At 45.7% G+C, this 26,558-nt stretch overlaps 1 protein-coding gene across 1 annotated transcript in view; it reads right to left on the bottom strand.

Annotated features, from left to right (window-relative positions):
- KAZN (kazrin, periplakin interacting protein) overlaps positions 1 to 26,558 on the bottom strand; it is a 401,651-nt gene that overhangs the window by 91,122 nt on the left and 283,971 nt on the right. The window contains exon 3 of the mRNA XM_074975804.1: positions 21,944 to 22,135. Coding sequence (XP_074831905.1) covers positions 21,944 to 22,135 — 192 coding nt within the window. The remainder of the gene's footprint in view (positions 1 to 21,943; positions 22,136 to 26,558) is intronic.

The following is a 26,558-nucleotide window of genomic DNA, read 5'->3' as shown; positions in this document are numbered from 1 at the left end:
TGGTGCTGTGCAGGCCAGCAGACCCCGCTGTTGATACAATCAGTATTTATGTGTGTTGTACTAAGTGACCTAATCAGGGCCCCGCTGTGCTAGACAAATACCAAACCGAAAGGTGCCCAACTTCCATCTATTGCCAGAAAGACTAGGAGGAAAGGACATTTTATAATGTAATATGCCTCTAAAATAGCCTCACATAGACAGATGCCCTCCCAGCTGTGACTGCACCAACCTCGGCCTCTCCTGATGACAATCACGTAACACTCCCATGGGACACTAACATTAGGGAAATTCCTTTGTTTTTCATTTCACCTCCTTCTCCCACTGCTGCGAGAGAAAAGCCCAGCCCTGTGCAATCAGCCAGAGCTCCCTCAGCAAAAAGGAAACTCTCTGCACCAAGGCCATTGGCAGGAAGCCCAAGGAAATGTTTTAGCAAAGCCTAGCTCTTAAGAGCAACTGGGGCTCCCAAAGAAAGTCCCCAAAGCCCTCATGAAGCCAGAGAGGAAGCTGATGGTCCTGAACAGTCACACACTGCTGTGTTGACCCTCTGTGGCATCCCTGAAGCCATCCTGCTTACACAAGAAACTTCACATGGAAAGGGCTGCGCACTGGCCTTATTAATACATCTAGCAAGAGGACGGGGGGAGAGCAAGTGAATGCACTGGCCCTTAAGTTGCTCCAGACAGGACTGTATCATTTAACTTCAGCCACCAGTGAAAATGAGGTCTTCCAACCCACTCCTGAGAAGATTGTGTGTCTGCATCAGAAAATGCCTGATGCAGTTTGACAGACCGGCTTGGAAATGCAGCTGCACATAGCTGCGGAATCCACAGGTGTTTGCTCACCTGAGCAGAACAAGCACCAGGAAAAGCGCCATTCTGCACCAACAGTCAGGATGGCAAAGCTGCTATTTGATGTCTCTGAGAAGCACTTTGCAAATGAAGGAAATGTAAGCCATCACCTTCATTCCATCCTAACGCATGACATAATGAACCAGCATGCCTCAGTCATGGATTGTATATCAGGACATACTGTGCACATCTGAATGGAAAAGCCTCACTGCTCTTACACAGTAATTTTACATTAAACCTTTTTAGTTAACTAAACATATGATACATTTGTCTCAACTCCCAACTCCTGGCCCTCGCTTTCTGGATCTTCCACCACGTCGCGCTGGTCCCTATCTGACCTGCATCCTTGTGTGAGCTCCTTTTGTTCTGCCAGTGATGCCAGCCTCACCTCCGTGACTTCTGCCCTGCTTCTACCTGTATCTGGAGTCCCCCTCCCCCTTCCTACTCTGGACTCTCCCAAACCTCCATGCCAAGCTCCTCCATAAAAAACAATCCACTCCTGCTGTTCCAAGGAGACAGCCAATGCACTTAGAAAAAATTACATAAACCCACTTATTAAAATGAACTGTAAAATCTAGTGGTCCTTTAAATTACAAACGTAATGCAGCCATCAGCGAGTACGCTCACCTTAATGGAGACAATGTAGAATCTCATTGTTATAATGCCTCCCCTTGACCTTCTATGACCCTGGGTCTGGCTTACCCTATGCAACTCGAACTTTCTGCACGGTTGACTTGCCCTCTACTCTTTCTCCCTCCATTTGTTAATTCAGATGTTGCTAATATCTAAACGTCAGACTGTGAGCTCTTTTGCACAGAGACGTGTGTGATTCATTTGTGCAGCACCAGGCACAGCCTGCTTGAGGTCCTCAGATGCAGTCACAACAGAAAGGAAGAAGTGCCTACGGCTCCTTCTCATCTGACTTTGTTTTTCAAAGGAACATTGAAGGCACAACTCTGCAAATGCTGATGCACACTTCAGACCTCAGAGTAGTTCTATTCATGTCAGTGCTGGGTGAGTGTAGGCATGCTACCCCCATGCTACGCAGGAGTGCGTGCTACCTGGCCATAAATTCTGAGGGAAAGTTCTTCCTGCTTATGACTGCTTTGTGTGACTGGGTCTTGAAAACCCGAGCTCCTCAGAGCATGGATCACGTCTTATGATTTATCCAAAGCTGCTCACACTAAAGATTAATTGATTGAGGAGGTACTGCTATGGGGTATTAGAAGAAGGGCAATGGGTCTGACTCATGTCCTTTGAGGAAGCAGGGCCCCTTTGGGGCATGGAGTTTGTTCTCTTTGTACAGCACCTAGCACAATGAGGTTCTGAGCCATGGCTAGAGGCTACTGCAATACAAATAATAAATGCCAGCTGTGACCCCATCATGCATGGACTGGAAGAGGCTTCTCCCCAGGGCATGGCCTAGGCACAGATAGGTGATCAGAGCACACTTCTGGCAATCTGAGCTGCTCTTTGCCTTTTTTGATTCACCCCTCTACACTTTAAAACAAGGGCAATGAAACTGAACTCCCTCCTGGCTTTGGAAAGTTTCTAAAATGACTCTATGTAAACATCATCACTCCTGCAAACCCAGCAAAGCCTTCATTGCAAGATGTGCAGTCCAACCCTTTTTCAAACAATAGAAGAGGCAGCCCCTTCTTATTTTAAGACCTTATTTTTGAAACCAACAGAAGCTGAGCAAACCAACCATCCTCTGACCAGGTCCCTGGCAAACCCAACTTCTGTCAACAAGAGAGACCTTGGAGTCTGTCACGGTATTTGAAACAAGAACCACACATGACTTTTTTGTAACATAGACAAGACCAAAAATTAGGATTCCTAGGTAGATATTCCCTCATCCTGTCCTCTTCATGCAATCGCACAATCACCAGTGCAAGACTCTTCTCTGCTGTTCTGGCCACAGAGATCAGCCTCTCTGTTACCTTATGTTCGCTAGGTGTGTTTTAACAGGGGTTAGCTAGTGCATGTGCAAACACTTGTTTGGCAATAACACTGCATCTTTGGGTGGGCCTGTCAGCAGCCGGATGGAACCTGGGATTGTGAATTTTACAGCCTGAACTTCCACTAGCTGCAGTAAAGGAGCCGGGGGGTCGGCCAAGGTGGTAGCAGGCTCACTGACAGACCGAGCGGCTGTGAATTAGATACATTAATACTTGGTCTCAGTAGATATAGCAATTATCTCACGCATTCCAAGGACTGTTTCACTTCCTTTAGTATTCATAATGATCTCAGCAAGACACTTAATATCCCCCCGCCCCCTGCCCCACACCTTCAATTCTATGTATCTGATTTGTTGGTTTTTATTTAATTTTTTGGGCCTCTGTGCTATATAACTGTCAGTCTGTACTGGAAATGCTATAGACCTGAAGAATAGTAACAGAGAGGGAGCCGTGCTAGTCTATATACTATCAAAACAAAAAAGCAGTTAAGTAGCACTTTAAAGACTAACAAAATAATTTATTAGGTGATGAGCTTTCGTGGGACAGACCCACTTCTTCAGACCATAGCCAGACCAGAACAGACTCAATAGTTAAGGCATAGAGAACCAAAACCAGTCAACCTTGATTACTGTTTTTGGTCCTCTGTGCCTTAAATATTGAGTCTGTTCTGGTCTGGCTATGGTCTGAAGAAGTTGGTCTGTCCCATGAAAGCTCATCACCTAATAAATTATTTTGTTAGTTTTTAAAGTGCTACTTGACTGCTTTTAGACCTGAAGAAGTGGGTCTGTCCCACGAAAGGTCACGACTTCATAAATTACTTTATTAGTCTTTAAAGCTCTACATGACTGCTGCTTTGTTTTGTTAGAATACAGACTAACACAGTGACCTCTCTGTTAATATGTACCTAGGCCATGCAAACTGTCGTTTTCACACATGGGAGCTGAGAGTTTACTTCTGCCAGTCAACACGTGTTAAAACGACAACTTGTTTAGTCTAAACCAATATTTTGACAGGTAATAATTAATGTATGTTTAAAAGATACTTTCCCTCCATTGTGCAGTTGGCCTGTACACTTTCCTCTTCAACCAATTCTCTCCACATCAAAGAGCAGATTAAACAAATACCATTTACCCTTGTCTATATTCTTCCAACTGAAAAAGCCCAACCACGAATAGCAACGATGGACAAGGAAAATTAATGGGATAATTGTACTATTTAGCTCAGTGAAGTGTTTCAGGATACTGAGATACATAATTATTTTGTGTATCTCAGTAAACATGACACAAGATGAAAAATTCATAGCAAAGGAAGACAGAATTGTCACGACCCCCTGCGTTATGAAAACTGGCTTATGAATATGCATAACAAAGATACTTTATGCAAAACCAATCACTTAACATATCAATTGAATGTTACAAACTGCTGAATGTGGATATCTTATTTTTGTACACGTATCATTCTCTTATGTGAAGTTAGAAATACGACTTGTGGAACTGGTTTTAATTCTAAATGTGCTAATGAGGGCCATTAGTGATGCCCTGGAACACAAACAGCTGAGCAATCAAGTCAACTACCAGCAATTAGCCTTGTTTGTCTTATAAACCCAAACCATGATTGGTCCTAGAAAGACATGTGACCATGGCACCTGGCATTGCTCTCCACCTTGAACCTGGCATTTTTCCAAGGGGATGAGTGAGCAAACAAATAGTTCCTGCCCTGCGGGTAAAGTCTATTTAAGCCAGGGATTCCCAACCTATGGGTCAGCACCCAACAAAGGTCGCCATTAGATTTTCTAAGGGTCGCCAGCTCGGTGGCTCCAAGTCACATGTGACTCTTAAAGGAGCCATCTGCAGCTCCCACCACTGTTGCTGCTCACTCCTCTGGCTCCCAATCCCTGCCCTGCTGTGCTGAAATGGAACTCAATTTAATTGGTTTAATGGCTGGCAGGAGGGATCCAGCTGTTAAACCAATTAAACTGAGTCCAATTTTAACACAGAAGAGTAGGGAACTGCCCATGCTGCACGTGGGGGAAGGGAGTAGGAAGGCTGCGGGAGTGAATCAAGATTTATAAAAATATTTTTCCCAGGGAAGAACCTCTCCCCACTGTTGTGAATTGCCTTGGGTCACAAAGTCTTCCTGAATTGTTAAAATGGGTCGCTGCCTCAAAAAGTTTGGGAACCGCTGATTCAAGCAATGGAAAGCCATTGGTCTTTTATCTTCAGCTGGCTTTTGAAACTGCCCGTCTCACCCTAAGTGGATACAAAGAATTTTGAAGAAGCTGTGGACCTAAGTCTGAGTAAAGAACGACTCTGATTTGAATCTTCCTACCTGAGGCAAGAACAGTTGCTTAGGGTAAGAATTTGCATGTAACAAGTTTCTTAGTGGATTAGAAGTAGCTAAACTTTTTTTTTTTGGGGTGGTCATTTTAATGTAGTAATTTACTTTGATTTGACTGTTCACTTGCAACCACTTAACTTCTAATTTTTATACTTAATAAAAATCACTTTTGTTTATCACCAAGCTCAGCATAAAAAATGTTGCTGGGGGGGTGCTTGAGGGGAGCAACCACTGTGCATCTCTCTCTTTCATACATAAAGGAGGCAGATATTCTTATAAGCTTTCTCTTTGTAAAACATTTACAGAGTAAGGCAGATTAATTTGGGGGTTAGGTCCCATTTGGGGGTTGGTTTCCTAGCTGAACTGCTATAGCTAAGTCCTCCTGACACTAAACTGGTGGTGTCTGTGTTGCTCTGCAGAGGGGTGATACCCCCAATTCTGTGGTTTGGCTGGGGGAGGCCAGAGGATCTGTCCCAGAAGGACCTGTCCCAGAAGGACAAGGTGGTGGAGAGCCCCACAGGGTAGGAAAGTGTGTGTCAGTGGAACGATCAGCACAGTGGGTGGACAACCTAAGAGGACTTCTGTGATTTATCCCATCACAGGAATAATTTGTCTATAATTTACAGTGACTAAATACTACTGTGAGGGGAGAATTAGATTAAAAAGAGAGAAAGGCCCAGAGAAGCCATTGGAGAGACCCCAACTGACTTCAGTGCTCACTGGATCAGAACCTTAGTATTTCAGATAATAGACTGTGCATGTTGTGGAAGGAAGGAAGGAACGGAGAAGACAGATGGAGAATACCTCACTCAACGCATACAATTTCTAAAGAATCTATTATTAAACTAAGGACAAGCAATAGAGAACAAATTGCTCTTGAGACCTAGGCCTATGTGACGTGACATAGGAACAAACCGGTCAAATCGCAGCAATCCCTCTGGGTTCTAGAGCTCAGAAGATCTAAGGAATAACCACTGCAATTTGGCTTTGGAGAAGATAGATAAGAAGAAGACAGGCAGGTGGGTGGAGATTGTGCAACCCAGACAGATGGAGGGATGGCTTTGTGGTAAAGGCACTAGACTGGGACTCTGGTGATGTGCATTCGATTCCCAGCTCTGCCACCCACTCTCTGTATGATTCTGGGCAACACACTTAATTTCTCTAGGCCTAAAGTTCCTCATCCATAAAATGGGGATCATAATTTTTCCTGTGCCTGTCTATTTAGGCTGTAATGTTTTCAGGACAGAGACCTTTTCTTACCATGTCTGTATAATACCTAGCACAATGGAGTCTCAGTTGTCTTGGTGCCACTATAATGCAAATACATGCTGAACCTCTCCTATTCTTGGGCTCATGGTTACTGCACATGACCAATTCCAATCTTGTGACCCTCTGAGATGAAGGAGGGCCATTCATGTGGCCCACTCACTAGCCCTTGCCGTCCATGGCTGTTGTAAGGGCCCTAAGCATCCCTCTAGTTTGATCCTGACTTCAGAACATTAAGAGCTGACCCAATGACCCCTGAAGTCAATGGGAATCTTTCCCACAGGCCTTGACTCGCACTCTAATTCTCCAATGCCAGGAAAGGTCCCAGCTCACCCCTCAGCAACACACTGTGAAGAGCCTGTATCCCCCATCCTGCACACCACCCCGCAGACCTGAGCCCTTTCCCAAACCTGGAAACTCCTCTCCTACATCTCAAACTCCTCATCCCCAGCCCAGGGCCTGCCCTGCTGGTCAAGAGCCCTTGCACCCCAACCCCGTCCTCACGCAACCTCACCTCACACCCTGAGTCTCCAGCCAGAGCCCTCACACTCCTGCTCTCCAACCTACTGCCCCGGTGCTGTGCCTCCTCCACACAGAGAACCCCTTGGTCCCACTCTAGCCACATGAATTTTGTGTTGTGCATCAATATGAAGGTGATGTGCCACGTCACCTCCACTCTGGTGCACGTAAGACAATTCATTCCACTCAGGGTGGCAAAAATTAGAGGGAACACTGATTCTGAGGTGCTACTGCAATACGAATGATGATTACAATCAGGGACTTAAAGACCTCTAGGGAAGGAAGTTCCACCACCTCCCTAGATTACCATTTCCAGAGTTTCAGCCCTTTCTCAGTGAAAGAGTTTTTCCTAACAGCTAGTCTAGAACTCCTCCCACAAGAACATGAGACTGTTTCTCCTTGTTCTGTCATCTGTCACTACTGAGAACAGCCTCTCTCCATCCTCTTTGGAATCACCCTTCAGGTCAATGAAGGCTGGTATAAAATCCCACCCACCCACCGCCCCCCTCTCTTCTGTAGACTAAATAAGCTCAAATCCCTCAGGGTCTCTTCATAAGTCGCGTGCTCCAGACTCCTAATCAGTTTTGTTAACCTCCACTGGACTCTCTCCAGTGTGACCACATCCTTTCTGTAATGGAGGCCCCAGAATTAGATGCAATAGTCCACACACGATCTTGCCGTGCTGAATAAAGGGAAATCATCACTTCTCTAGATCTGCTGACAGTGCTCCTACTAATGGACCTCAATATGCCATTAGCCTTCTTGGCTACATGGGCACGCTTTTGGGTCATATCCTGCTTCTCATCTACTGTAACCCCCAAGTCCTCTTCTGCAGAACTACTGCTGAACCAGTCAGTTTCCAGCCTGTATTAGTGCTTGGGATTCTTCCATCCTAAATGCAGGACTTTGATGAGGTTCAGCAAGGACAAGTGCAGATTCCTTTTGGCCCAATCCTCCAATTTGTCTAGGTCACTCCGGATCGTCTCCCTACCCACCAGTGTTTCAACCTCTGCCCCTAGTTTAGCATCATCTGCAAATTTGCATAACATTCAACACAAACCTTCTTCCCAGGCTTAGCAGCTCCTTGGTTTCCTTCTCTGAACTGCTCAGCCCACGCTCTGGATCCTCACTCTTTTAAAGATCTCATTCCACTACTAGAGTGGCCAGGTATCCAATTTTAAACCAGAAAGTCTGGTTCAAAAGGGCACCTAACAGTGTTTATCATATATTACAAAACATGCACATACATGGTACATTTAGCTGCCATGTACACTGGGACAACATTCATACTTTGTTGCCTTTATATAAAAAAATGGGGTGAGCCACCACCCACACCAGGCTCTACCCAGCTGCGGCCACCTCCTACCTGTGTCAGGTGGCTGCAGCTTCTAGACCCCGCTTTGCAGGTAAGTCCCTTCTGATCTGTGCAAAGGGAAGTGGGGGGTGAACAACAGGTTGTGGGGAGAGGAAGACGAGCCCATGGGGTAGGGACCTTGGGGAAAGAGGCAGAGCCTCAGGGAAAGGGGCAGGGCAGGTTCCAGTACTCTTGCTGGAGCATCTGGCTTTTAAATATTGCAAAATAGCAATATTACCTACTGCCCTTGCAGCCAAATGGGATAACCAGTCACCTGCCTGGAGGAGCAAGAAAGACACTGTAGCCAGACAAAGTCTCCCCCTTACAAGCCAGCTTGCTCGCTGGCCCCCCCGCCACTGAGGAGCCTCACAAGCACACAGGGCATGGAAACGGCTGCTGACAGCACAGTCTTTGATGCCTCTCATTGAGGCCCAGATGTGCTAGCTTATCGTGACCCTGAGAAACAAAGTACAGATTAAAGGCTAACAGGCCAAACTGTCAACAAGAGAGGGGAACCTCAGGAAGTCACCCCAGCTGGCATTGATGGATATGATGACCACACAGCCATCCCAGAAGAGGAAGTCTCCGCCCACACAAAAAGAATGTCCTGTACTCCCAAATTGCTTATCTCCCGTCTTACAAGTGCAAATTAAGTAAGAATTGCCCTTGTAAAAACTGGTGTCACAAAAGACAGATCAGTACGATCTGGCACCATAGATAAGAAGAGAATATGTAACCTAAGGGGGTATAAAGGTGGGCCCAGCAGAACTCTAACTTTGAGTGCATTCCACCAACTACCTGCTGGTCGGGTCAGGCGATTGCCTCCCAAGGTCCGCAACTGGGGACGCCCAACCTCAATTTCTGCAGAATTGAGTGACCGATCCGGCTTGGCTACGCTGGTATTGAGAGACGCAGAGAGGGTAAGATATACCCATGCAAGGTCTCCTTTCTTTTGTGCACAGTTAAAGAATTAGAGCTCTGTAACTAGATGTTGTTGTATCAAGATATCATTGTGTTAGTTGGTAACAGATATCTTTGTATTGGATTGTAACGTAACTTGTTAACACCTGTACTTTGCTAGCATATAAGAAGTGGACAACAGCCTTTTGTAACCGCACGCCTATAACTGTAGCTTAAATAAACTTGTAACCAGTTAAGATCTAAGCCTGCCTGCTGTTACTCTTTGTCACTGCAACACAGCTGGCACAATAAAAAGAACTTTAACCGTTTGGTTACCACAGCCTGGCCGTAAGTGAGAGTGCTAGGAGCTCCCTGCTCTAACAGTAAAAAAAAAAAACTGGGTTGTTTAGGACCCAGGGGAATACCTCACCGCACATTACCCAGCCACCGGCTAACAGACACACACGATATTCTCCCAGCAGGATCAAGGCCTGGTTACAGAATGGTATGTTTCAGAAAACAATGACTGACAGATTACATTGACTCAGTGCTGCCCATAGAGTAATACGATCCTAGAAAGGCTATTGCCTCATTATCCATCAGCCTGCATGCTATGCATGAGATTGAACAGCTCGTCATTATGTTCCTGGCTAGTGTACATACAAGTACTTCAGCTTATTCAAACATCTAATCGCTACCTGCTTTGTATCTGCAAATTTCTAACACAATGGTTACGCACCAAAATACTGTTTTTCACTGACCTATTTGCCTCAACAGTAACTATTTTGAACAGCTTTCTAGTCCACCAGCATGACTTGGGTTGCAATGGATAATTTCCATAAAAAGTCGAGGCAGCCTTTGCTCACGGCAGGATTCCAGAGTCTATTTGTAAAATAAATCAGGCTATAAAATAATTAAAAACAAGGCACGAGATTGCACACTGAACATGCCTCCCAAGGTTACTGCAATCTGGAGCTGCTCAGAATGCACTAGGAGTCCATCTCCTCCACCACTCCTTGTGTTGGGTGCTGAGGCACCGTATGTAGACTAATCTATGGCTGTTCCATGCAGTACCAGTGCGAAGGACTTCTCCCCTAACTACGTGGGGCTTGTTTCTGTCCCTCTACAAACCATTGCAGAGGCAAATAGTAACCATAGTGAGGTGAATTTGATGGGGAAACTCTCCCACAATTTAAAAAATACCTTAAAATACATAGAGCTTTATAAACACAAAGTTTTAAACCTTGAAAAATAAAAAACAAAACACCCCACCACCACCATGTGCTTTAAAAAAATAACTAGAGGTGAATGAACTATTCCTAATGTTTTGGTTTTGAAATTTGGTCTTTATTTGCTGTGGTAACTTTGTAACTTGCTAAATTTGTTATGCTAATAATTTTCAACAAAAATCTTTATGTAAAAATGTCAGCTGATTTGTTGTGATTTGTTGTTGCAAGGAGACATTCCTAACCATTGAAAAAGACAAAATAACCATTGTATGGTTGGTCAATTGGTGTCGTGGTATTTCCTCTTTCCTTTCGAAACTATGCCCGAGTTCCTGCAATGTAATCTGTATAGGGAGATCCCATGTACCAAAGTCTCAGGAGTCTCCACATTAGCATCTGACAATGGGCCACATTTCCTCTGAGTGAAATTACTTGTTTTCTGCTCTTTTGATGCTCACAACTCCTTACTAACTGCTGACAATGGGCCATTTCCACCCTGACTGAAAAGACCTTGTCAGCTCTAGCCCTCCCCTTTACTGAGACCCCATCTTTAAATCCTCCTCTGAACCCCCACGCACTCATGCATCTGATGAAGTGGGTCTTTGCACATGAAAGTTTATGCTCCAAAATGTCTGTTAGTCTATAAGGTGCCACAGGACTTCTTGTTGTTTATGAATCCTAAAGGCTCAAGTATCAGAAGGCAAATAAAAAAACCCACAATAAATTGGAACTACTTTTTTTTGAAATCTGACTAATGATTTTCCAATGGCATGTAGCAGGCAGTACCGCAGATCAATTCGTGTTCTTTTCCTAAATTGCTTTCAATACAAAACTGCAGAATGCATGATGGCAAGGTATAAAAGGTTTTTACTTGCATTTGTTTAAGATCAGCAGCATAGCTCCACCACAAAATTAATGGGCTATTTGTAAATTCATGTTGATAAAAATGTTTATGCCACTCCACACTGATATACATTCTATGGGCATGTTATACATATATATTTACAAATACACATATACACAAAGGTAATACACAATCACACACAATAACTAGAAACTGACAATATGATAAGCAAATCTCAGTCTCTCTCTCTCTCAAGCCAAATGCTCAATACAAACACAAGGAATTCCTAAAACAACTATAAAACCCAGACAAGCAGCAAAAGAGATGGGGAGATGCGTTCCATAGGGCTGGTATCATGGCAGATCAGAAAGAGGACCGGGAGGGAAAGATTTGTGAAACCAGAGAAATGCTAACATAGCATTTCGGGTTGGGGGTGGTGGGGGGAACAGCAGTAAAGGCATGTGGTGAAGCATATTTTCAGGCCCATCTCAATCCCACGGCTTGTGTTTTTTTATGATTTCCCCCTTCCTAGACTTTGCAAGACAGATGTGCAGAACTGCAGGGAACTTTTCGCAGATGAGCTGTTCTCTTTTCTCTAAGAGGTTAGCTTTTTTTCTGGCTAGATAAATGCTCTGTCGGCTGCACTGGGATGGAACAAGAGCACCTGTCAGGTCTACGTAGCCATGTATTTCCTGGGGATACTGAATCCAGGAGAGTATTCCAGATTCTCAGTGAGATCTATATAGAGATGGAATGGAACTCAAGGCAGATCTGTACTACAGGGGCAGGTTGAATTAAGCTATGCAATTCCAGCTATGTTCATTATGTAGCTAACGTCAACGTGCCTTAATTCAGCATTCTGCGCCATCTCCACTAAGAGAGGTCGATAGGAACGTGACTTCCCTTACTCCTGACCGGGGCAGGAGTGCCACAGTCAACAGGGTACCCCTGTAAATTTGATTTAGCAGGTCCTCACTAGGTATAACCAGGTATAATCGAACTCTGGAAGATCAACCATCCCTGTAGTGTGGGTATACCCTAGAATGGGGCTTCCAAAACTTTGTTCTCTGATCACCAATGTCCAGGAGCCTTTTTCTACCATCCTCACCCTTAGACACACTTCTTTTCATTCCCACGCCTCTAAGTCAGGGCCCATTTTCACCGGCACACAAGGTGGGAGCTCAGCCTCATCCCTCCTCCCTTATGTGGCCAGGAGCTTGCTCAAAGCCATGCCACTTGTGGATTAACAAAAGACCAACTAATGCAACCAATCACCACCTAAATGGGAAAGCTCTGCCTCTTAATTGATTTATTAATGAAACGGTTGTAAGTAGGACAATTAGTGATGTTAAGAAGTATCACTAGCACATAGAAGTTAAAAGGTCAAATTTCAGCACTCTGCCTTGGAAAGGTTGCTGACCCCCTGCTTTAAGTCTCCTCTCCAATCTCCCCTCTAAATGAAACATTTTGGAGTCCCACTCCCCGAGACCATTTGTCCCACTGGATATCTTTGAATTCTCCTCACCAGAAAATCTCACTTCCAAGCCTTCTGTCCCTTTGTGAGCCTGATCATTCAGACCTTGAAGTCAATCCTAGATGCGCATTCAGACCTTGAAGTCAATCCTAGACACATTATTTCAGCTACACTGATTCCAGCAAAGTAATTTCCATCTCTATGATTGACTTATCTGGCCGTCCTCCCCACTGACCTCCCTTACTCCTTGTGCTGTTGAGGAATAATGGAGTCGACAACTGACCACGGAAAGTCCAATTTCTCCTGTGCCTACCAGGAGCATGAAATCGAACACCGGAAGACAGACCCTGAAAGCGGTGACCTTCTGCATAGTATACACATACCCTCAGTCCCATGGGTGCTGAACCAGGGCCTGAATAACAGAAAGTTCAGAAAGCAAACATTTCAGACAGCTATTTTGCTCTATTTAAAACCTGATTTTAAAATATAGATCACTCTCCCTGGAGTGGTATAATAAGATCCTGAGAGAAGCTGAATATCTGTAGTCCAGATACAGCTGATACTCACTGACATAGCTCCTCTGTAATCAATACACCCCTGATGATTTATATCAGTTAAGGATCTGTCCCTATCTCTCTTTTCTTTTGGCCAATTTTATCTTCCATTTGACAGTTATTGATCCCCCAACCATTACGGCCCATGAGGAGCTGAACATCATTAATGCGCTTTTAAAATACCATCTGCAATTTCCATCGCATTCTTCTCCGCCCGAGCATCATTGTGCACCACCACTATCAATGTCCCTCTGGAGAGCTTTCGGAAATTGCATTTGAGTTAACTGCATTTAGACAGGGTGAGGAAGAATGATGGACAGACGTGGCACATCCTGCTAACTAGTAACTCCAGAGAGATGTTATTGATCACCCAAGACCTGCACTTATTTCAGCGTTGCCAGCTTCCGCCATCACAAATCTCATTATGTGTTTTGTTTGTTTCTTCCCTGAAGGTGCGAGAGCTGGCAGACATTGGATTAGATGAAAACTTGGCTTTCAGTTAAAAAAGTAAGGCTCCTGCTCTCATGGGTCTGGAGCAACGCCTGAAAATGAGAAACCTAAAGGTTAGGAAACCAGCAGGCAAATTAAAAAAAAAAAAATCATTTTTCTTAATTTCTCCTGATTTTAACGCCAGTCTCATATCATCTGAAGGGACCTGATGCAAGATGTTTCAATGCAACAATGTTATTGCTCGGTACTCTTAAACTATGTCAGTATCAACAAGGGGGTGGAGTAAAACAAAAAGCCCCAAAGCTTGCAAAGCCCCACCAATTTTAAAAGCCCTGGGTGACTCAAATCAAAGCACTATGAGTCTGATTCCTAGGGGAGCTGAGCATCCTTTAACTCCCCATATCTGGAATACTGGATGTAAAACAACTTGGAGCAGTCCAGCCCGGGTCGCCAAACGCTGATTCAAGAGACATTTCTGGACATCTCAGCCTTGGAATTCACAGGTCTTTCCCCTCATATCATGGAAATTGAGGGGCAGAAAAGGCCTTTTTAGTCATTTACCACATTCCCCTCCTGGCCAGTGCACGATGGATCCCGAAGGCATAATCTGCTAGTGCTATGTCCAGTCTGACTGTGCACATATTAAATTTAAGGCCATTCAGCTTCGTAGCTTAAAAACGTTTTGACAGCGTCTCTTTAGAATCTTTAAATTAAAACGGATGAGTGAAAGTCACACATGGCCCACTGAGAACTGGAGATTATATAACCCCTTTCCTTCCTGGGTTACTCAGGAATGCTCACCTGCCTGCCAAGCCGCCAGATGTTGTTGACATGAGTAAAGGAAATGTTGGGTAACCCAGTTGTGATGTTCGTTAGGTGAGAATCCTCAATCCACTCCTCTGCTGTAGTCCTACTTGTCAAGTAAGATAAAATTGGTCATGCCTTCACCTGGCTAAGCCTTTTCCACAGTCACTGGCAAACCTTGGACGCCTCCAGGAATAAATTTAAGCTGTTCTGTACAATGGCTCTAACTCGAAAATATGAATTTCAACCAATGTATATCCAAGCTACACTTAGAGCTAACAGATTTAGGAACTGTGATATAAAACAGACCGATACTAAATGTCATTACCTATTTAAACAGTGAGAAGTCCTGTGGCACCTTACAGACTAACAGAATTTTTGGAGCATAAGCATTCGTGGGCAAAGAACCACTTTGTCAGATGCATGTCAGAGGCTATAAGGTGCCATAGGACTTCTCCTTTTTGCGGATACTGACTAACCCGGCTAGCCCTCTGATACTACGAATTTAAATCAGTGGGGGCAGTTTGATCAATCAACAAATGCAGTTTGCAGTAATAAATTCAGCAATAAATTAAACTTCTCACTTGCATTTACCCTTCTGCCACTTCCCCCATCCCTGAATACACACTCCTCAGGATTTGCAAGTTTGAAATGCTTGCGTGGGTGTGCTTGACGCTGGGGCCAGTGCATCACTCTAAAATTGTTCTGTCCTTGTTGCATAGGCTAACCTGGAGTCATGCCAAGCTGCACATCCCCTTAGAAGACAGCAGCACTGGGTTCTGGCTGAAGACTGCTCTACCTCTCCTCAGGGTACCTCTACACTAAAAAGGAAGACAAATGCTGCTGCAGCTGATCTTCTGGGGTTCGATCACCACGCCTCGCAGGAACATGCAGAATCAAGCCCTGAGGATGCCCCTGCTGAGTGTGGTACTCCTCACAACTAACACGCAGCTTCAGGTAACCCCTTACAGCCACTTTGCTGGCCCCCTGCCCTTGCAAGCACTTTCTCAAACAAGAGTGGTGGTTACTCACACTGCATTCACCGCAGGCCCACTCTAGGAACTGCAACAGTCTCTGCTTGAGCTCCAGTGAGGCCCCAGCAGTTTCGCTTGATCTCAGGTTCATCAATCTCTAGCTGGGCGAGCTGCCACTAGAGGGGGATTAAGTGCCACTTTGAGCAAGAGGCGGCTACTTTTTATGTAGACCAGAAACTTTGCAAGCTTTTGAAACGTGAATTCCTTCCCTGGTCAGCAGATTGGAACCCTCAGGATAATCTGGGAGGTAGCTGTGTTAGTCTGTATCTTCAGAAACAACAAGAAGTCCTGTGGCACCTTACAGACTACCAGATATTTTGGAGCATAAGCTTTTGTGGGCAAAGACCTGCTTCGTTAGATGCATGATGAAGCGGGTCTTTGCCCACAAAAGCTTATGTTTCAAAATATGTTAGTCTATAAGGTGCCACAGGACTTCTTGCTGTTTTTCAGGATATTCTGTTTGCTGTGGGTAAGCAAGGGTGTGTCCCAATGTAATTTACAGTTACTTAATTAAAAGGGAGTTTTTCTGCTACCTTCAGTATTATCTTGTGCCATAAAAGCTCATCCTCCATAGTCCAGTGATGTCCCAATGAACATCCACGAGTAACTTCACTTCAAAATCATGTTCTTTTCCCTGTCTTGCTACATTTGTTCTACATCGGGGTTCTCAGCCTTTCTGGGCTCAGGCCTGATTTGTAAAACGTGGGGGGCCTGTGGTGACCCAATAAATAGGTCAGGAAGTGATGGGTTCTGCCCCACACTCTGGAAGTTAGAGGCCCAGAGTGAGTGATAGATTGCTTGCCAGGATGGGGGCAGGACCCATCCTCCTATCCACCCTCCCACCCCGCACTCACCCCACTGTGGCAGTTCCTGCAACTCCCATTCCACAGGGCTGGCTGGGCTCAGTTCCCTGCTCTGGGAGGTCCAACCACTAGGGGAGTGGCGCAGTTCAGGTTTGGCTCTGTCTCCTCTCCCACCTCACCCCCAATGCAGGTCAGATGGGTTGAATTTGAGTGAATGTCACTAATCTGATGCATGGGGCCACAGCACCATTCACTCATATTTAGCCCGATCAGCCCCCATCCTCATGAGAGAGCAGAGAGCAGGTCAAACCTGAGTGGAACTGAGACCCCAATGCTCTCAAGTTTCAGAATGGGGAGGTAAGCCCAGCCAGCCCAAAGGAAGTGGATGCCATGGGACCTCTTGAAACATTCTGGCCCCTCAATTGTGGGTCATGATCAGCATACTCTCCAAGTTGGGCACTTGGGCAGCTTCCCCGGAGAATTTCAAATACCACCCACCTAATTAGCAGAGTGCCACAACCACCCAGAGCCAGCAGCATGTATTTCTATTGGTGGTGCACATCTGGATTTGGCTTGGTGCATATAAACAAAATTTATTTTGCATATAGATGGGAAAATATAGGGAACATTAGGCATGATCCACAAGTTGAGAAACCCTGCTCTACATAAAGTTCCAACAAGGCTCACAACACACTGTTGCTGTGAGGGACTGCATCCCTCTGCTCTTAAAAGACTGATGGAAAACCATAGCAGCGATAATGGAAGAGTGGCTGATGATGGTGGGTGGCTTTCTGGTATATACACAGCTTTGTAAGCTACCTTTTGCTGCCAGGAAGCATCTCCATCCCACATATGCTTCAGGCAAAGCACAAGACCTTCGCTTTCAGTTTGCAATTGATGGGAATACTTTCCAGCATCCTCAGGGCTATGTGCTGTACCAACTGAAGGATCAGACACCATTTCTTGAGGCAGAATAAATAACCAATCCTGTTACTAGTCCACACGTCACTAGCTCTTATGTGCATCTTGTTTTTTAGAGACAGAGGCAAAAGGAAAGGTGGATATAGTAAGTTACTATTAAAATGCTAACTTTCACCACCGGCAAGCCATAAACGTCACAGCACTAGCCTGAAGGACAGCAATACCGTTGAACTCATGTTATAACACAGCAGCAAATAGGCAACCTTCCTCCTCCTCTGCCCCTCACCCAAGGTATGATGAACTTTGTAACAATTAATGTAACAATAAAAATGTTAATTGTTTGCAGGGCATAGCACTCAGGATCCCTGACCCTGGAAACAAGGTCCCTCCAGGCAGACTCTTCACAGGACCCGCTTGGCCACACTGGCAAGCTGTTTGGTCTAGCTATGAAGATATGCTTGCAGGATCAATGATCTCCTAGTTGTAAATCGCTGGAATTAAGTGCTCCTAATTTTGAGCTCCACGTAACAGAAGCTCTGACTTTCTCCAGGGTGTGACAGATAGGGCGGAGCAGAGGACAGGGAGATAACAGTTGCGGGCTCTATTCCGAGCTGATCCACTGGAGAAGTTACCCCCTGCTGTTGCCTTAGCCCTGGTCTACATTTAAAATTTGGATCAAACTAACTAGGTGTCTGAAGACCGTAGCTATGCTGATCTACTCTCTGGTACAAATGCAGTAAGGTTCCTTTGATGTAGTTTCTGCCACTCAGGACGGTGGATTGATTTCTCAATACAAACACCCACGCGTGGCTATAGAAAGCACCCACGTTACAGCTCGCAGTCTAGACATGGCCTAAGTATGGCTAAATTCTCCCCAGCCTCACAGGCACACTCTGAGATTCCATTCACGCTTGTAAAGCAAGTCTCTGATAAAAGACACTACAGAGGAGCCAAAAACCTAGTCACTGTCCAAAGGGAGGAGGCTCTTCTATAGTAGAGATTATTTGAACTTCTTTCTGAGTCTGAAAGTTGGGATTCTTCCATCCCTGGTGTGACTCTTCTGCAGTTCTTTTCCGACTAGCCTGATACAGTGGTGTTAGCAGATGCTGCCTGACAGCTGCTGCTTGCTCAGATTTTTCTTAAATAACCAACAAGCAACCAAAGATTGTAGTTTTTCATGCTTTAAGCCCATAAATTCCTTTTATGCGAGTTGCATTCAGTCCACACCTGCTAGCAATTTATCCCCTAAGACCGTAGCCAGCTAGAAAGCATCTTAATCCCACGTGCACTTTCAGCAATATTATTCAGCTTTGTTTTCCTCATTTCTTTTCCCTAGCTGCACCTCCGGCACTCAGAAAGAAGCTGGTTTGCTTCCCTTGCTGTGGTACGGGCAGCTGTTGTATACTTGACCTTGAAAACTCTAAGATGAGATAAGGAATGTGTTTGTATTTTGGGCTGGGATGCAATTCTTAGCTTGGGGAGACACACCTGGGTTAACCTGCTAAAAACAGAGTTCCCAAGGCAGTGCAAGTGGTGGGAACACCTGACTGCCTGAATACAGATCTTGCACCGTGGATGGGTAAAAAGCCCAGGTTGGGTGGCTCACTCTGCCTGCCATTTGTACCACTGTGGTTAGATTTTATTTTCCGAGTGCTTGCTCGATTGGGCTAAGGCAAGTTCTGCTCCTTGACCTTGGAATCACTCACCAGCACCAAGTGGGAACACATCCTTAGTCACCTCAAGAGTTTTTAATTCACTCTTTTCAACCTCTTTGTTCTTCCCCCCAAAACCACCACAACTTACCTTCCCCTACATCAGGGGTGCGCAAAGTGGGGCGGTGCAAAAGCGGGGTGTAGCGTGATCAGACTTCCCCCATCCACTGCTTCCACTCGCTCCCCCAGCCTCTGTTGCCTCTCCTCCATCCCCTGTGGCCTCCACTGACCCCGTTGCCAAGGGAGCACGGTGGCCAATGGGAATGGTGTCCTGCCCGCCATCGCACCCTCTGGGCCAATCAAAACGTGTGGTGGTGTCATAAGGAGGACCTACGTCAGGTGACTGAAGCAGCCAGTGTGCTCCTGGCTTGGTAAGGTGTCTCTCCCCCTTTGGGGCACCGCTGGAGCCCCCCAGCACCCTCCTTCCTGAGTGCCCCCCTACATCCTGTCCTGTGGTCCTCCCTCAGGTTGGATGGGCTTCTAATTGCAGGGACAAAAAGGGGGGCCTGAAATAAAAAGTTTGCTCACTCCTGCCCTACAACACTCAGTCTGTCTGCTTTTGGGAAAGAGCTCAAACTAACATGTACAAGTTGCCTCTTCCCTGGGTTGGTTCATATAGCACGAATCAGAGTGGTGCAAATGTTCAAGGACTCCATCTTGCCAGTCCTTCTACTGCTTCGAACTCCCACTTCAAATAACTGACACAAACACCACCGCTCTTCTAAGCCGCATTACAAAACAATAAATCCACCGTAGGGGCACTGATCCCCACGCTGCATGTCTTGAAACTCACAAGCTTGGTTGTCGCAACTCAATCTTTTCTTACAAGGTGTTCTAATTTTAAAGGGGAATTTCAGAGCTGAGTAGTTACTTTCCCCATGCGTAGTAGGATCAAAGCCAGAATCTACACATTCCCCTGCCCTCCCTGAGACCAGTGCATCTTCATATCAAGCCTATGCAAGATCAGAATTAACACTGTACCCCATTTAACAGAACAGCTCAACGCATTCCTGATCCAAACATGAAATCTTTTATTCAACTGTACCTATGGGCTTAGAGCATTTAGGCCAGTTCTACGCTCAGAAGTTAACTAAACCAGCTATGTCACTCAGGGTCACTGTTCCCTGTAAGCGGAATGCTTGGATGGCCAGCCAGGAGAGATTCAGGCACTACCCAGATGATTAGCAGACCACCCACAGTGGGCAGCATGTGTTTCAACTGGTGGTGCACATCCATACATGCCTTGATGCACATAAGAGTTATTCTACACATGGATGAAAAAAATTAGAGGAAACACTGCTCAGGGTGAAGAAATCCACACCTTTGAGTTACATAGTTAAGGAGATCTAACCCCCAGGGCAGTCAGGACTAGGTCCTTGATGGAAGTCTTCCTTCAACCTAGCTCCCACTTCTCAGGAAGGTGATAGGTAACTGTATCTAAAGGAGAAGCCACCCATCACTGCAGCAAGAGGCACTCTGAAGTACTATACAGGAGCAGCTACCAGTGCTGCAGCTGGCTGTTGTAGCTTTTCAAATGTATGCTAACTCAGCATCCTAGTTCTCAAGCTGTGTAAAATAAGCACGATAGCTTCTCAATGCTTTCATTTGGAGACATGGACTCATTCACTCCAATATTGAGAAGGGCCATGCACATCACCCGGAGACAAAAGCAAAGACATTAGCAAGTTCATGGACACTTTGAAGGGGTTTAACATATTATTCCAGGTTAAATTATCTCACTAGCATTGTGAGCTGGAAACCAGTAGCCCTTGTGCTTCCTCACACAAGAGGCCAGGAACAGCCCTGCAAAGAAACAACATGGACCTTCTTCCAGACCAGAGTAGGAACTATACAAAATGTAGGTAGGTTGGTCATGGCCATTGCTGGTAATTCTGCCACTGGGCAGCACATTGTCCAACTTACACTGTAACATGTTCAAAGTCTTGTAATTAAAAAAAAACACCCAAATCTACTGGAGTTATAGGTACAAATGTCCTGAACTGGACTGTCCAGGAGACGCATCGTAGCAAGGTCTATTGAGAAAACCTCTGTTCTGCTAGGATGGGTCACCTGTCCACCAACATGTCTGTACCTGAGCATCCCGACCCATCTCCCCCACCCCTGCCCGCCTGCCTGCTCGTCCCAACACCAGTTTCCATCTCAAGAGAGTCTGGGGAAAAACAACTAAGGAAATAAGAAACATGATTTATTTCCACAAAGGGCTCTGAAAGAAGAGAAATTCAGCTAAGCTGGATCCAGCCTCGACCCCGCCAGTGTTCCCCCCACTCCACCCACATCAGTACATCAAACTCTGGCAGAAACTCAAGGCATAAGTGCATAATTTGTTACGTTTCTGCAGCTTTCCTGACATCCACTGGCATTCATGGCTACACCCACCATCTAATGCTAGAATACAGCACTGGGGGCAGAAGGCAGACAGGCACACACACATCGATACGTGGCATGGGGGACACCATCTATTTCAAGGGAAAGCTCTCTGCCAAGAGCCTGTAAAAGGCTCAGCAACGTCTGCTGCATGGCAGGGAAATTCAGGCAAGTCCACTGAGCTAACTCTGCGAGCAGAAGACAGATATTTTCCGGGAGCCAAATCTTTACACCTGGGTCCTTATAAAGTACTTCCCCTTTACCTTAAACTAAAAGGCCCTTTAGAAGCAGCTCAGTTCCTTCTGATCCCCAGCAGACAAAGGCAGGAGGCTCTGGGGTGACTATAAACCCCGTAGTGAGAAAGAAGAGGGCAGATTTTCATTCGTCTTTGGTGAACACCGGGGGTTGGACCTCAGGATGCGACAAACAGAAAGGGAGAGAGGAAGGGAGGGGGAGCTTCAGACAGGGACAGTGTAAAGCTCAGACTCTGTGACAGATCCATGTACAGCTAGACCTCGGCAAAAGAGGCAAAGGGGAACGTTAGCTCTTACCCTGCAGTGCTTCTTTGGCTCGTGCTAGCTCTTGCTCCTTCTGTGCCAGCTGGAGTTTGAGATCAGTGGCGGAGAGAACCTCTGCCGACTTGCTGCCGTGCGTCTCCTCCAGATCTTTTGTGAGCATTTCCTTCATTTGTCGGAGCAGGTGAACCTCCTCTTGGAGCTGGGACACTTCTTCTCGTAACAGCACTAGAGGAAGAGAGAACACAATGCAAGGAAGTGACTAGCTGCTCGTTTCGGCTCTGGCAGCTTTTCAATCACTCAGGCTGTTAGACAACAGAAATGCTGGTCATCAAAATAGCCCAGTGCTGGCTTTGCCCGTGCAACTTTCAAACCCCTGCAATTCCCCCGAGTGGGGGCCACCTCAGCTCCTGCAATTAATGAGTTCGTTCTGCTTAGGTACGGGTACCCTGGCAGTGAATTCAGTTTTCTTCCCCATACAATGAGGCACTAATTGGATAAGGGAGACTGCACTCTGCACAGGGCGAAACTGCAGATATTCTAGATGGTCATCTGAAGGGCTGCTCAACATGTTTAAAAGACGAGCATGTTGGATGAAATACACCCTTGACGTCAGAATTTTGCAGAGGGATGGAACCTGTAACTTGCCTCTATTCTGTTCCTTTTCCAGTTGATATAACCATGATCAGACAGGAAATTCCAGCCCTAGGAGAAGCACTAGCAAAGACTTTCTAAAGTGATGGGCACCTTTATTTTTGGCTGCCAGACTTAAGGCACTTTGAAAAAAGGGTTTGATTTTCAGAAATGGCCAAGTAACCACCTTCCAGAATTGCGGATGCTTTGAGATGGCTCAGACTGGGTACCCAAAAACCACCAGTCACTTTTAAAAATCTTGACTATTACCTCTCAGTTCTAATTTTTATTGTCCCTGCTGTTCTTTATGGATTTTTGGTATAGCCATAACAGCTAAGGAAGGCCTGTGACTAGTAGAAGTTGCCTTCAACTTTCAATCAACTCCACTGAGTTTCACTAGATCAAAGTTCAGTGCAAGCAGGCTCTGCTGGCATGCACTCATGCTCAAAAATGCTACCCAAGAAATCCTAGCAAAGCTCTTTTGTGATATTTGGGGTGTGGGTGGTGCTTGTGGGGAATTCCCTTCCACTGATGGGCACAAAAATAATATGCAAAGATTTCAGTCCTTGCTCTCTGATTCTAATTCTTCCACATCAATGACTAACCAACACCACTCTGTAAAGCAGCTTCCCTGTGAGTGTGGAAGCAGAGGGTAAGAGTCCAGAAAAGCCAGCAAAGTAGCAAGTACAAAGCAAGTGCAGAAATAGCCCGTATAGCTTAAATTCCTTTTAAATTAATAACAAAGAGAAAGCTGTGCTAGTCTATGTACTATCAAAACAAAAAAGCAATCTAGTAGCACTTTAAAGAGTAACAAAATAATTTATTAGGTGACGAGCTTTCATGGGACAGACCCACTTCTTCAGATCATAGCCACACCATTTAAACTGCGTATAGTTGATGAGTATACAGGACAAGAGGTTCTGATTAGCTTAAAAAACAGCTGCTTCTATGGAAGGCCATTGAGTCGACAACTAAAACCCAACCAAACGTTATCCAGACATATCTCTAACAGTCATCTATAGCACATTTACAAAACATGCATCTTTTAAGAGATGCATGACAGCCCATCACTACAAGCTGCTGTAAAACAAAGTATTTTGGGCTATGGCCATGCAAAACACAGCTTGTCAAAGTACTGTAGAACCCCGATGATCATAAATATTGCATGTGTATATGCAAGTGGGGGAGAAGAGAGTGAGCTTCATGCATCAAAAGGTTAAAGTGATACATTGCACAAGATTTGTTCCTCGGCTGCATAATGGAATCCCAGACCATACTGTAGGGGACTAGTTTCGGAACCATTATCACAGCAGTACGGAGCGAGCATAGCAAAGATGTTTACAGCTGTTTAAAAAGGGTATGCAATACAGGAGGCGACTCGAATCACAGCTGGTTATACATGAAATATTCAGAGACACGGCACTCACGAATGCATTATACCCTGCTGTACTTCCACTATCTTTATACCTATTGGGTTTCCCCTGCCTCCACCTTAAGTCTTTGGAAATCTTCATGAACGTGACTAAAAGTGGGTATATAACCTTTCCAAGCAAGCAGCTCTCTTTTCACCAGGGCACAGCCCAGGTTTTCAACAGCAGGCCCAACACCCACCGCTAACCTGGGGGCAAGCTGGGAGGGGGGCCTGCACGTGGAGTGGCAGCACAGCACTGCCGTGACCTTTCAAAGGGGTCTGGAGCTCTGGTGGCTGCTGCTTTGGCGCCTTTGAAATGCCAGGCCTCAAGACAACTGCCCCTTTTGTGCCCCTCCGTCGATGGGCGGGCCAGGTTTTCAAACTCCAGGCTGACTCTGGGCCGCTCCAAGAGCAGGAGCAAGAACACAAAATAACGAGCAAAGGGCTTGTCTATCCTACCAAAGATGGAGGTGCTGGCAGTGAAGACACGGCAAAAATTGGTCCCTCTGGGCTCTGCCGTCGACCTCGTACACCACACTACAGCATGGAGTAAGGAACGTCGGACACGGAACTACAGAGGCTTGGACTTCGCTAGGGAAGTAAGTCGATTTCAGATACACAATTCTAACTGCGGTATTTGCAGAGCTAGAATCAACGTATCTAAAATTGACTTTTTCCCCTAGTACAGACTTACCTAACAACTAAAAATCTGTCACTGCCAACTGCACCAATACCTTTTTGCAATGAAGAACAGTGGAGAGAGAGATGATTAAGTTCTACAACCCCCTATATTTAGGTGCCAACCTGGTATTATTAGACCAGCCAGCTTTCTGCTGTCATTAGATTATTGGTGTGGAGTCCCTTATTTAAAAGGTGGCACAAAGGAGTTGTATGTACCCCTTGCACAATACTGCTGTGGAAACAAGGCCTGAATGGAAGATAAGAGCAGAACAAGGATCATAGGGAGGGAAAAAATGTGCATGGTGAGGAACAGGAAGGATATTTTCTTTGAAGCTTGGAAAATGTCATTCCTGGTCACACAGGGAGAGGTTACACCTGCATCACCTGCTTCTTTTGAAAAAGTGTTTACCTGCCATATCTCAATCCTCCCCTGACTGCCAGCTCCAACAGCGGGAGGCTGGTTCTTGCAAGCCTAAACTAACTCCACGTTCTTGCTGAGACCTTCATCTCTGCAAGTATTAGGCCAAATTGTTGGTGGCTGGAATTTGTGTGTGGCTTGCACAGAACTACAGACAGACAGTCATAAACAGATGCCTGAGGTACATCCTTCTCACCAAATGGCAAGACTTGGTCACATACGAGGAGCTATGGAATAGGATGGGACAAGAACCCCTTGATGTTCAAATCAAGAGAAGAAAGTGGGGCTGGCTAGGTCATGCTCTCAGAAAACCATCAGCCATCACAGTCTGTCAGGCTTTCAAATGCAACCCACCAGGAAAACACAAAAGAGGAAGACCTCAGACAACGTGGAGAAGGTCTACTGAGACTGAAGGACAACAACTGGAGTACTCCTGGGGTCAGCTAGAAGTTTTGTCCTGTCGTCCCTCCTCTGTGAGGATGACTAAGTAAGACGATTGCAGATGAGTTTTTACGTGTCTACTACAGACCTGGTTGAGGCTACATTACTCCTCTGTCTCCCCCCCACATCACTAAAGGCAGCCAAACCACAGAGTGGGGGAAAGGAGGAGGAAGGGTGAGGGCCGATGATGTGGCTGGCCCCAGAACAGGGATTGCAAAGAAGAAAAAAAGGGCTGCTTGGGGTCCCTTCACTCCCCTTCCAGCCCCCACTCCCACCCTCTGTTTATGGACCAGTCTGGCCAACAGCTTTAAAAGGATAACCCCGAGCTATCAGCCGAGCAGTGAAAACAACATCGACACAACCTAGTGTCATTGCTGAGCCCATCACGTTTCTAGAAAGCAGCTTTTCAAGAAGTGAACCGGGCCTGTGCTTCCAAAGGCCTGTCTAATTCTCTTAGGTTGTAATCAGTGCTCCCAGTAAGCTGGGTGGTTGGGCAGCTGCCCAGTAGAGATTCAGGTACTGGCCAGATGATTAGCAGAGCGCTCCCAGCTGCCCATAGTAGGCAGCATGTGTTTCTCAGGTGGTCTACATGGGCACATGACTTGGTACATGTAACAAAATTTATGTCACACATGGATGGAAAAATTAGAGGGAACACTGGTCATAATTCTCATCCAAATCCTACTCTGGGCCTCCAGCTGCTTCTCTCTTCCTCTAACTAGCCTGGAGGATGGCAACAGAAGGTCAAAAGTCACCTGCAATACAAAACAAAAAAGCAGGAAAGTAGCACTTTAAAGACTAACAAAATAATGTATCAAGGTTGACAAATCAGAAAAAAAATGGTCAAGGTGAGCAAATCAGAGAGTAAAGGGGCAGGGGAGGGGGAGTCCCTGGGACAGTATAGGGGCTGTTTTGCATACTTGGCTTAATCTAATTCTTGACTCCGCCCCCCGGCCCCTCTACTCTCTGATTTGCTCACCTTGATAATTTTTTTTCTGATTTGTCAACCCTGATTACTATTTTTGGTTCTCTGTGCCTTAAATATTGAGTCTGTTGTGGTCTGGCTA

This window comes from Carettochelys insculpta, chromosome 23 (assembly GCF_033958435.1).
Source record: "Carettochelys insculpta isolate YL-2023 chromosome 23, ASM3395843v1, whole genome shotgun sequence".
Taxonomy (NCBI): Eukaryota; Metazoa; Chordata; order Testudines; family Carettochelyidae; genus Carettochelys; species Carettochelys insculpta.
Note: the sequence above shows the minus strand (reverse complement) of the source record. Positions and strands in the feature narration are given on the sequence as shown.